Here is a 13,615-nt window from a genome sequence, read left to right as displayed (position 1 = left end):
CCCATATAACTGGTTTAGACATTATTTTTAGGCTAGTTATATATATATATATATATATATATATATATACATATATTCGGCAGATTTGAAGTATGTTCACGTGGAGTAAGAAGTGAATGCACAGTGTTCGACGATATGCGTATGGGAGGACCATCCAGCATTTCAACGGCGGGCAATTCTGTATTTTTGGTAGTCTGGTAAACATCTGTCCTGAACATAATGTCCTGTTTAGGGTCCAACTGCCTGCCACTCATTCTGCGATCTAGATTGGAATTTAAGTAGACTGTTCCGAGAAATAACCCCCAAAGGGATGACCCAAACTGATATAAAAATCCCAGCAGCTTGACGTTTCGGAACAGATTTGGAACATATTCAGCGGGTAGTCCTGGACGAACACTCATATCGTTCCATTCTTATTGGCCTATGAAAGAGGATTTTACAGTTGGGCAAAACAGGCGCCACTCAAAAGACGAGCGCAAACTATTGTAACATGGGCCAGAATAATGTCCACTGTTTGCCCTTTATGCCCTTTTTAACTCCTTGAACCACACAATTTAAGACCTTAAGACAGCTAAAGTAGCGTTGCCTACATATAAGGTTGGGTCTGTTTCATGACTATGAGCCAACTAATAGGTAGCACAGATTTCTGAAAGGGGTCCACACCTTAGCGCAATCTTGGAGCAACGACATTTTTTCGCTCTAGACAAAGCAATAACTGTGCACGAAACAGCACCTACGTGAATTCTACAAGTCTTGTCTTCCACGGCCTAACACCAAGAGAAAAATCCCTCTCTTTATATGCTCGACGCCGTCCTCGACTCTTCGCTGTGAGGGTATTGAATAATGAAGAGGAAAATAGTATTTGCGAGATTTGTGGACATCACACCACTCTCGTTTGAACCGTCTTCTTCCTGTCCCGGCGAAACCATACTGATGAGTCTACATTGGACTCGGGCTTCGCTCCTATTTGAACTCAGCTTATACTTCACTGTGCTCAAGATATAGGAGAAATAGTCGATTTGCATCAGCTCCGATGGAACCTAACAAATGGAGCTGTGGCGAGATTGGCCTTACAGGCATCTCTGATTGTTGCTACTCAATAATTGTCTGAAGATACTGCAGTCGCTTCGATCAAGAAGAAAATGTTGTAACACAGCCGTTAGCACAAGTCGGCCGAACCCTTTCCATATATGATCCCTTGTGAAGGCACGGCACCCGGGCGAGGCTGGTGTAATGGTTATCATGGCAGCCTTCCAAGTTGTCGATCCGGGTTCGATTCCCGGGCCTCGCACTCCCTTTTCCATTTCTCACGCTCGGGTTCCTGCACCATCACCTCCCTTCATATTCAGTGGGACCTCTTGGGTTGGATTAGTGAGATTACCTGTGGGAAAGGGTTTTCTATGTCCATTTTTGAACCGTGTTTGCCCTAAGTCATCCATCCTGAGCTTCTAGCAAACAGACGGTAAACTGCAGACTGCGAGCCTTTGAGAACTACATCTGATTAAATTAAGCGGTGTAGCCTTGTGGTTCGCCTAGTCGTGACAATTGACTTTAGTAAATAAACTTAAGAATACTCCAAGTCAGCACATTCTGCGAAGTGAGCTTCGGTTTCCTGCCGGTACTGACACCACTCATAATCAGTGCTTGGAATTACTATGGAAGTTAGCCAAGCTGTATGCTGCATGACGGCTCTATAACCTTGTCAAATCCACGATCTTCAGGTACCGTTGACGTGGTGCCTCGCTTTGGATCCAGGTCACCGCTGGTTAGTTACCTCCCCCGCCCAGATGCGGGCCACCTTTGGGAAGTTCTCACTACTCACAAAACATCAGTAGCATAATATTAATGCATTAGTGACTGCCGACCTGTGCCTATTGTGACCCGTGCTGGTTTCCTGAAATTGTTGATTTTGTCTGTCCTGCACTCGGGTCAGACGAATAGACTATATGAATCGGTATGCAGGTGCCTCTACTCGTGTTGTGTAACAAAAAAAAATCATGCCCTCTTTTCAGATGCGCGCAACATTACTTGAAAATTTCAGCATTGCGTGTATACACAATTTACTGGTTGTTTGGAACTCAAGAGTTTGCATTCCTTAGTCCTCTGTAGTGCTTGACCATAATTCACACAATGTTCAATCCAAGAGCAAGTATCCTGGATTAAGCTCATGACTGATGGTATGCACTTTCTTCCGAGTGTCTTTACAGCCTGATTACTTCAGGATGATTGGGAAGCAGGTCTATACATTCGTTCACTCATCTGTCTTTGTATGAACTAAGAACATTTTTGAGTATCTCAGTTTTTTCGTACTCTCATTGTGACAGATTTCTTCGACCCGAAAATGCGGGCTCAGTCAAGTTCTGTGTTTTGCCACTTTCAAAGGTTCACATTAAATCGTCATTCTCTCCGGTGCAGTCTTTTTAACGGAAATACAACACCATGCTGATGTTCTTACACTGTATTGTTGTATGTATGGAGCGAATTGAATAGTATCAAGCAAAGCCAACTTCTGCTTCCGAAAACTTTACATTCGGTTTACTGCATTTTACAGTTTGGACTAGAAGTGCCTTCGGGTCATGTGCTTGCGAAAACCCACTACTCTCTGTTCTCACTAGATTTGATTTAAAAATAAACATTGTTTTAAGCTGCATCGCTCAGCATGTTTTCTTTTTCCTAAGACTTTAAACTTCTTGGGACCAAAGTCAAGCGCATCCTCTTCGAATGCTTCATTAGTCGGGATAATGAACAAAGAACACGTTGCTTGAATCCCAAGAGCCGGCGCAACCTCCACTGACTGTCAATACTTTTGTTGTTTTTGGAACACCTGATTCTTTCTTCGGAGCAGACTAACTTGCTCTGTTGTGTGCCATACCGTAGCGCAACTCAAAAATGAGAATATGCGCAGAAGTTTTTGCAATTCAGTTATTGTTCTTTGCGTGTGTGATAAGAAGGTCGGATAAGCGATGCCGAGTAACGCATAATCTGAACTGAATTAACCATAGTCTAACGCCTGTGTGTCTGCTCTTTCCACAGTGATGGTGAACTAGCCACTTTCACTCTGAATTACTTTGCCATAAGGCCTATGACTAACAAATCTTGCTGAGCTTTTTCAATAGTCCTGAATGACGAAGAAAAACAGGCAAGCCATTTTCTCGTGTGTGTTTGCTCCATGAGACAGTTACTTTTCTTACTCGTGAGATTCCTGCAGCCTCCACGTCGTTCCAAGCATCTTTCGTCAAAGGGCGACGTAAAACTGAACTTGATGGTCCCAACCTACAAGGATTCTAGCCGTTCCTCGCCCTGGCGTATATACGGTGGGGGGCATAGTTTGCATAGTACACACCTTGCAACCCGTCATTCCCCACAAAGTCCGACACATACCGTAAAGTTATTCGCCTTATAGACATAATGCACTACTCATAAGGTTGCTGAAAATTCTTCGACAGCCCACGACCGGTTTCGCCCTTCTTGGGACTTATCAGGTAGGCGCAGTCCCCTTACGTTCTACTTGAAACCAAATTATACGGAATTAGCGAATTACACTCATTTGCAAACAATCTTATGAGTAGTGCATTATATCTATACGTGTATCGCGATATCTCGACCATCGTGGCAACTGGAATATGAGGCGGCTTGGTGCAGCACATTCAGTTGCTTCGAAACATCACAAACGAGAGATTCAGTTGGGTTCCAGGAGAGTCGCAAATGAGTGTATGTCGCTTATTTGCCTTTAGTTTTCGATGTGATTACTCTGTATATACATTTGCTTTAGTTAGGACGCTTTATGTGGCTTTTCAGTATCCGTACACCTACAATATGCACTGTTTTTCGTATATTCCATGGTCTTAGGTTATTAACTTTTATTTTTCGTTTGATATTCTACAAATTTCAATCGGCCATAAAGCCTAGGTTTCATTTTCGGAGGGGTGTTGACTATAAAAGTGTGTTTCATGCTTCAATAGTTGTCCCAGTCGAAATGCGATGATGTTCTGCCCTTAGTCGACGGGGAACCCTAGATAAACTCACATACGTAATTTCCCCTGTTTCAGGTTCTTTCGAGGACCCTTCACACTTGCTTAGTCACCTACCCACTACAAACAGCAGAGCGTAACCGCATGCGCAACCAAAATCTCACACAACTACGACTCCATTCAACTGTGATTCACGTGCTCCTTCGAAGCTTGCATAGCCTCAACAAAATGGCAACTGAAACAGAGTTGTTATGCAAAGAGGTGAGATCCACTGTGGACGCAACTATATGTGGACTCGTTTGTGGGGTCTCTTATTGCCTTTAGTTTTCGATGTGATTACTCTGTATATACATTTGCTTTAGTTAGGACGCTTTATGTGGCTTTTCAGTATCCGTACACCTACAATATGCACTGTTTTTCGTATATTCCATGGTCTTAGGTTATTAACTTTTATTTTTCGTTTGATATTCTACAAATTTCAATCGGCCATAAAGCCTAGGTTTCATTTTCGGAGGGGTGTTGACTATAAAAGTGTGTTTCATGCTTCAATAGTTGTCCCTGTCGAAATGCGATGATGTTCTGCCCTTAGTCGACGGGGAACCCTAGATAAACTCACATACGTAATTTCCCCTGTTTCAGGTTCTTTCGAGGACCCTTCACACTTGCTTAGTCACCTACCCACTACAAACAGCAGAGCGTAACCGCATGGGCAACCAAAATCTCACACAACTACGACTCCATTCAACTGTGATTCACGTGCTCCTTCGAAGCTTGCATAGCCTCAACAAAATGGCAACTGAAACAGAGTTGTTATGCAAAGAGGTGAGATCCACTGTGGACGCAACTATATGTGGACTCGTTTGTGGGTTTGAAAGCTCTTTGTTAGCTGAGGTTGAACCAGGACCAATAGCATCCTATCTGGCCAAAGCGGAGTCACAACGCAGCTTGGAAAGCAAGTTGCAGATAGACTTACTCACGCCTGATCCGTCACCCTGTCTGCGGCTAATTCTGCTGAATGGTTTGGAACTTTGTGTCCGACTCGGTAAGTGTTTACGTCTACTAGTAAGTTGTCTGAGTTTATAAGTTACAACCTTCAAGACGATACAGTTTCTCCTTCTGGAATGTTGTGTTTGAAACAGTTGTATATGTTTTGGCTGCACAGTTGTACACACTTTAATCGCATAGGGGACCCACCCTCACGTCCCTATATAAGAACGTCATGTGAAAACCATCGTGGTATGAGCCTGGTATCTGTCACATCTGAGGTGCTCTCTGGCATTATTTTGCCCAGGTTGATGGATTATCGGGAGAGACAGATTCGTGAGAATCAAGCTGGGTTTCGCCCTGGTCGAGGATGTATCGACCATATCTTTACCTTGAGACCAATTCCTTGAACGGCGTCACTCCTTCAGACGTCCCACTTTGGTCGTTTTTTATTTGGAAGCTGCTTTTGATTCTGTCGAACGCCAGCAACTTTGGCATTGTCTGGCTATCAATGGTATCTCTTGCAAATCTTTCTGCCTTATGGGGGCTCTGTATGGGAACTCCTGTGGGCGCGTACGAGTATACAAGAAGCCCTCACCTGAGTTCACTACGTCCATTGGTGTAAGACATGGCTGTCCTCTTTTCCCTTTCATCTCCAACTTTGTTATTGATATACTGCTCGAAATTACTCTACCTGCCTCTGAAACCTTGGGAGTCGAAATGCTTCCGGGACACTCACTCACAGACATTGAGAATGCAGACGATATTGTTCTCCTTGGCTCAGATCCTTCCGAAATGCAGACGATTTTGTGTAACCTAAGAAACTCAGCCGACGGTTTGGTATGCGCTTCACATAACACACTGTTTATTCGGTACAGTGTCTCACCAGTGCCTCATTATTGTAGAACTGCTGAACAACGTGTTTCCCGATATCCACTTCACAATGGAAACGGAGGAGAACAACAAATTGGCGTTCCTAGATGTGCTCGTCACAAGGACAACAAACGGCCAAATGCAAACTGAAGTGTACAGGAAAGAAACACATACAGACCAGATTCTCAATTACCACAGCAACCACCCGAACTGTCACAAGCGGAGCTGTGTTCGAGCCCTATTCAAGCGGGTGGAGACACACTGCAACGCAACAGAGACGAAGAAAAAAGAAGAACGAAGATTGTACGAGATATTCCGAAATAACGGCTACTCGAGGAATTTCATATAGAGGTGCTTACGAGACCACCAGAAGAGAGGAAGATTACGCTGCCGTATATCAGAAACGTGGCGGAGATGACTGCACGACATCTACGACAACATGGAATCACAGTCGCCTTCAAGCCTACAAACACGTTGAGAAGAACTCTCTCGAAGCCAAAGGGAAGCTTGGATGCATTGAGGAAGACTCACGTGGTCTACAAACTTGAATGCAACGACTGCGACAAACACTATGTTGGCCAGACAGGAAGAAAACTTGCTACCAGAACACATGAACACAAGTTTGCCAGCAGAAGACATGACCCAATGTCACTTGTCTCAATTCATGAATACAGAGAAGGACACACGTTCAATCGGAACAATGTTCAAATACTTGCTCACGCAAGAACAAAACGGGAGCGAGAATTTGCCGAGGCGTGGTACTCCACACAAAAATCGGTCAATAAACACATCGACATTGACCCAGTCTATCAGCCGTTACGAGCAAAACAACCACACAGTCACGGGACTCTGAGCCAAGAAACCTAACGACAACCAACCGACCAATTGGATCAAAGGAAGACAATTACTAAAAACGGAAGACTGTTGAGTCAACCAATCAAAGGAACAAACTCACACCACAAAGCAAGAAGAAAACGGCCGAATCACAAGAGAACAACCACATACAGAACTGCCGAATGGAGTGCGTCCAACGAACCAACCAGACACGGGAGATTGAGACCACGTCAGATTCACAGGAGGCCAATCAAACTACGCGAAGACCGCTTTTGGAACTACCAGAAGAGGAGGAATTCACGCACTCAACCCTGCACTAACTATGTCACCTCGATTGGTGACGAAACGTTTGCAATCCAACTGCCAAGCTCGGCGAACAGACCAACAACCAAACAGCGCACTCGAGCTACCTACATTCCACAACACTGCCAATGTACTACATATGCCAAATGATAGTCTGTCTCGCAGAGCTCGTTTCGCCCATCCGTATACTGAGTGGAAGCGACCGAGCGGCGGACAATGTATGACCTGGTAGCGCAGTGTGAAAACACTAATCAGTAAACGTAGTCGGGTGGGCAACCGGATTGGTCCCTGGATGAGGACCCCGGGACTCAAATCAGCAGTGGTTAATGATATTGGCGGAAATGGCCCAATCGCGCAGTCAGTCGCGCTGATGCATCAAAGCTATCGCCTCTAATACGTAGCTATCCAATTTTGGAACAAACTGAACATGCCATTGCTTCTAAGGCTTGACTGTGTGCCCTACCTCCCTGTTTCTGGTGATCGAAGCTGTAGCATCTGGAACCAATGTGCCTACGGTACATGTTTTATAGCTGGTAAGTTGAAGTGTACCAGCGAACATTCAACACATATCCACATTGGTATTGGCTATAGGTGGAGTGAATCAGTCACTGATTCTGGCTCGTTCTGGAACGGCTGTGTGGCTTCCAATCGCCCGCCTGTCTATTACTGTCTCTCCTTGACCTTTTCAGAGGTGCACAAGGCGCGCACACCTCGCCTGACCATTGAGAAGCTCTGGGACTGTTATATGAAGCAGACTTACCAAAATCACTTACCTAAGTTTGGGGCGACCCATCTTCTGGTGCTAATCGTTACTGGAGAGTACTGTTCACGACCCTGCCTGTGGAACTGCGCAATGGGTCTGATATAAGCATCGGGTCTCAAGCATAGCTGTACGCTTGCTCGAAGGTCGGATACATGTTCCTCTTCTGTGAGAGTACAATACACCTCGGTTGTCTACCGTCAGTCAGTCTGCGGATGGAGAAATTCGGTGGGTCCAGGAATCGGAAAGGGTAAAGGATGCGAGAGAATCTCACAGTGTGCAAATACTATTTTAAGTGCTACGCGCAACAGGCTCTGATGAGCAAGATAATCGATGATCAGAACGGATCGTTTGTCTTTGAATCGTTGGGTTGAACACCCTCAACAACGAGTCAACTGGTTGCCTGGAATTCCTCATTCGGATTCCAGACCCCCCCTTCTTCGGTAGATTCGCAAATACGCGCATGTCTTTTCTCCCAAGCGCCAGCGAACTGCTGGTCCTGACGAACTTGATATGCTTAAAGATGGAAATGAAATTCTCAACCAGTGGTTATCGAATGTATTTGCCTCTATCTGGTTGGAGGGCACCGTCCCAGTCAACTGCGGTGAGTTGGTAGCAGTGCCTATTTTAACGGAAAATGTTGTGAGTGTGACAACCCACTTTATAACTGGACTCATGACATGGCTGATTTTACGTCGCCTTACGGAGGCGTGTGTTGGGACCCGAGGACGGCTCTCAGGATTTTTGCCTGTAAGAGATTGTATGAACCACATCTTCACACTGTCAACTAGTAGAGCAACGGCATGCATATAGTCACTCTACAATCTTGGTGTTCTTTTAAATTCGAGGGTGTGATTTTGTCGACCGATTCTTCCTTTTCTGCTCACTTACGCAACAGGTTACGTTCCATAATCTCATGGATACCATACGCCGTTTATGTTTATCCACTTCTAGGCGCGCGATACTGTATAGGGAGCTCTCCAAAACCCTTTCTACAAGTAGTGGTGTCTACTCACTCCATTTCATCGTTGATTATGTAACTGGACGAATTCTGGATACCCAAAACCCTCGCTGTTCGGATCTCTCCGATTGAGAACCCTGTTGACCTGGAGTGGGCAGATACTGTTATTATTCTTAAAAAAGTGCGGGAAGTGCATGCATTGTTAGAAAAGTTGACCAATATGTACTTCGCACTCACAGACCCTGAGGATATGCTGCAGGACGTGCAGTCTTTAAACATGCCTCCAAGAATTCAAAGAGCGACACTGGAAGTTGTGCAACACTATACGTACCTCGGAATTCACATGTTCTGACGGTATTGTGACGGACGAAATTAACACACGATGCTTAAAGACAAGAATTGCGTCTGCCAACTCGTTCCAATTTGTGCCGTCAATAAGGTATAACACTGATTCTCAAAGTACGCCTGTACCAGGCTACAGTGCTGGTTGTTTTGTTTTAATTGTACGAGACTTGGCCACTTCTTGAGGAGGATCTGAAACCTCCTCAGGTCTTTAACCACCGATGTCCCAGAAGTATGCCTGGAATCTGCTGGATCCAGCAAGTTGTAAGTGTGGTTAGGAAATATAAGGTGCTTCTGAAGGTGAAGCAGAAGGTACTTTACTCAAGGACTGCACTCAGTATTAGAAGTCAAGACGGTTGGGTCATGTTTTACATATGTAGGAATATCGTCTGTCGTGAAGTGCAGTGACGAAAACCTAGAGATGGACAGAATGTGACATGTCTGATGGAATGAAGAATGTTACGAAGCGGTTGAATGCCGTTGGCTCCGCTTGTCTTTCACGATGTGGCCCTGGTGGTACTCCTGTGCTTGTCTGGAGACACTGAGCGATATGGCGGCTAACGGATGTCAGTGGTGTTCTTGCTGTCAGTTTCTATCCAAACTGTCCGACAGATTGTTGGAGGTTTAGGTACTTCGTATGTTTGTTTTGGGCAAGTCCTAGGTGCTCTTTCCCATCCCATTCTTCCCTTTTAGTTGTCAGGCTTTGTCCAGCTAAACTGACCTGGCTGTGCGGTCAAACACCAATGTTCGATGATAAAGATGGTGACGATGTTGATGATGATTACCTCCTTTTGAGCCTGCACACTCGACTCTTCCATTCTCTGCCAGGCCTAACCAACCATACAATTACCGTGTCAGACATTGTCGTTAACCTTGGTTTTCGTCTAAGTAATCATTTGAAAGCACTGGACTGGCCTTCTTTCCGCTGCACTTGCTGGTAGTTCTGGAGGATTAGTTACTTCTGATTTTTATTGTTGTATGTCGGTGTCAGATTCATCAGAAACTAAGGGTGATGTATCCCACCGTACACTGTTGTAAAGTTTGTTGGGTGCATACAGCCTGTATCACCATAGAAACCAATGTTACAGGCAGTTTGTCCGTGACTGACAGCTCCTTTCATGTGTCTGGTTCATAGAACCGTTCGAGTAAACCTCAGTACAATGTGGTCCATTTATCTTGCTAGACTCGCTCGTCTATCCAGTCATTCATAGATCGCGATTGCAATCTGTCACTGGAGACAGTTGACAGTAGTGATGTGCTGGTGTGCAGCAAGAGAATCGTCATTTATTCTTTACCAACTGTTCGTCGTCTAACCGAACACATTCGCATGAGTATTAGTTATACACCCATACCGGTTATGGGTTCAAGTGTTACTATTGTCCTGAATATCGATCAGAGGACATCGTTATCTACGTCATTCATGGTACATAAAATTCCGCGTAATTCATATGTGCAAACTGCTTTCTATAGTTTTTTGAAGTCCAGTTGGTTTTTAGTTTGTTTTCGCCAAACTTTTCTCGGCCCCTAATTACTGACTGTCAGCCTAAGCGCGATACATGGGTGAAAGTTGCTTGCACACCTTTTCCATTTGAATCCATATAGCAGCAACACACCCAGCAAATCTGGTCTAAAACAGAAATGCATCATTCTACTTTGCCGAGCATGAAAACTATATTCATAAATCCCTCGAGCAATGGTACGAACCCCTCTTAACCGTCTGAACTGAATTGGTTGAGCTTGAGTGCTTATCTGTTACCTTTCCAAGTTTTTCCACCACTAGGTTTTCTGTCTGTGCACTTGTTCAGTGAAACCCACTGGGCGTTGATTCGCTACAACAGACAGTGACCAGACTAGTGCACTCAATAACTATTGGCCAGTTTCAACAGCAAATTGATCAATGTAGTTCTCGCGCTCGCATTTTGGTCCACCCTATACTGGTTTGGTATCTACTTGCTTTATCGTGTTGGACAGCACAGTGTATAGTATGACTAGATAGTGTACGGCAAATTGGGTTGAAGGCTGTGGCAGACATGCCTCGATGTGCTCCAAAGCTCAATTTTCACTATAACTTATCCGAATTGACAAGGTTGCAGGTCTTCGATGAAGCAGTCAAATGGAATCATCGACCCGGAATATACCCTTCAGATCTCTGCAGAAGGATGTGTGCCACCTCTCAATTCATATCGCTAGTGGTCAGCCTATGTGTGTTCCCTGGAGTGTAACGCGTTTCGCTCGCGTTTTGTTAATCATGAACCCAATTAATTTTAATATGATACCGGTAGGAAATCACCTCAAGGCTATTATCATGAACTCCGTTTTGTCTCTCTGCCTGATTTTGGTTCACTCTACCCAGCAAGCATTGTCATACAGTAGTGAAGTAGGCGGGTGTCCGAGTTATCATCCATGAATCTGTTATTAGTGAAGCGGTGTTTATTCCTCGTGCCGGCTTACATCCCGACGAACTGCCGTTCTAAATGTGAAAAGGATGAGTTTTCGTGAGGCCTGTCACAAGTGCTCATTATTAGTGGAGCAGTGTTTATTCCTCGTGTCGGCTTACATCCCGATGAACTGCCGTTCTAAATGTGAAAAGGACGAGTTTTCGTGAGGCCTGTCACAAGTGCTCAGGTCAGCAAGAACAACGGATACACTCATCTAGTGGACGATACGAACGCCCAGGTTGGCCGACTAAGCTCGGAAGAAGCACAGTTAAGCAATGAATTGGAGTTGATGCTCAGTGTACGGATAATGGTGAGCAGTTTCTCCAGTTATGTGCTGGTCACCGTTTGTTCATCGTCAGTTCCAACTTTCAGCACAATCGCTCACACTGATTTACTTGGAACCAAAAAACCTCAAGCTAGTTGTGGACTTAGTTGGATCATGTAGTTGTCAGTTATCGATGGAGAGTCTCAGCTAAAGATTGTTGTTCCTTCCACAGTATGCAACTCGTCTCCGATCGCATTGTTGTCCGGACTTGTTTATCAGCTAACTTTTTCTCAGGATTACGCATGTTTAAATAGAGCAGTTTCGTTCTTCAGCTTCGAGTAGTTTCAGTAGCTCAACAGTATCTAGTTAATCTGGATGGGGAGCTACTGACTACAGGTTACATTCAGGCTGATGACGAAGATTGGAGAATGCATGGAAGAAATTGAAAGATGTTATGTTGTCAGGACTGTGTCCAAGCTCGACCAAATGAACACTGGATATCGTCAAGGTCAGCAGGTCTTATTTTCGCCAGAAAAGCTACTGTGATGGCCCACGCAGGTCTCCAAAACAGTGGATAATCGAGAGCTTGAAGAATGATGGAGAACGCTGGAGGATTGCGAAGACTCGTGAGAAGGAGAAGACTCGTTTCAGGCAACAGCCGCGCCTTATTTCAGCTGATTCGGTCAGTTGGACAAAAGGAGACAAGTGTCTGAAAATTTTTGCAGCATATTAAACGGCGTCTCATTCATCATGAATGATTGACGGAGCAGCTTAAATAACAGTTCAGCCAGGCTCCTTCAACATAATCTTTTGAGGAACTCAACAAACCTAAGTGCAAGATTGACACCAGGTTGCCATCATAAACCCAGTGTTAGCTATCATCCCTTCAACGCGACAAGTCATCCGAGTTGGATGATTTTCGCCCCGCACTTTACAAAAAACCTGCCGAAGTGCTGGTGAACAGCCTGAAGATCCTACTACTTAAAGTTGGAACGAAAACAAAACAGGACGCTGCGACGTTGATCTCAATCTTCCAAAAAGGGCACAAGAACGTCATGAGAAAACCATCGTGGCATCTTCCGGTAACCGTGGGATCCAGGGTGCTCTCCGGCATTATGTTGCATCTTTCCCAGCGGCACCTGTCCTGTAGCGGGCTGTTTGGGGGGTTTTCAGCAGCTTCATGTGTGTTATGTTCCGTCGGGCAACTGAACTACTTGGCTTTCAGTTCCCGGGTAGTCTGTCTTTAAAACTCCTTACCACCTTATGTCTTTCAAAATTTCTACAGCTTCCTTCTCTTCAAACGCCAAGTTAATGTGCATCTTCTTAATCCACCTTGATGTTTGTTTTCGTGCCTCCTGTGTTCTACTATTAAAAAGCATGGATATCTGATCTGTGTGATACATCGTTGTATGTAATGAGAACCGCTGTTAAGCTCCAGTGTGCGTTGCTGGTGTATTGTTATCGTTGATGGTGGCGATCATGTCTCGGTTGTTGGCGAAATACCAACATCCCTTCGAATTGGAAAGGTACTGTAATTCACAGTAAGTCAGAAGATATTGTTATCATGGTGGCGATCATGTCTCGGTTGTTGGCGAAATACCAACATCCCTTCGAATTGGAAAGGTACTGTAATTCACAGTAAGTAAGTCAGACACGTAAGTACGGACACGGGTGTATTGGGTACACGCGGCCAACTGGTCCGCCGTCGTGGCAGATAAGCAAAACAACTGAGTCACACATCCAGTCAACCCACAGCGCTCACGCGAGCCAACCAATCGGACACATCCAATCAGCCACTCAATTCACATGCCAGATCGATGGTGGAACGACGAACGGACACGCACACGCACAAACTCTCTGACACACCGAAGCAGCTACTACAGT

General features: G+C 44.9%; 1 protein-coding gene across 1 annotated transcript in view; it reads left to right on the top strand.

Annotated features, from left to right (window-relative positions):
• Positions 1-13,615, top strand: part of T265_05197 (hypothetical protein) — a gene marked incomplete at both ends in the record, with an annotated part of 33,636 nt that overhangs the window by 9,043 nt on the left and 10,978 nt on the right. Inside the window, 2 exons of the mRNA XM_009170141.1 lie at positions 4,050-4,232; positions 4,611-5,013. Of these exons, the coding sequence (XP_009168405.1) occupies positions 4,050-4,232; positions 4,611-5,013 (586 nt within the window). The remainder of the gene's footprint in view (positions 1-4,049; positions 4,233-4,610; positions 5,014-13,615) is intronic.

The sequence above is a fragment of the Opisthorchis viverrini genome (assembly GCF_000715545.1).
Source record: "Opisthorchis viverrini unplaced genomic scaffold opera_v5_94, whole genome shotgun sequence".
Taxonomy (NCBI): domain Eukaryota; kingdom Metazoa; phylum Platyhelminthes; class Trematoda; order Opisthorchiida; family Opisthorchiidae; genus Opisthorchis; species Opisthorchis viverrini.
Note: the sequence above shows the minus strand (reverse complement) of the source record. Positions and strands in the feature narration are given on the sequence as shown.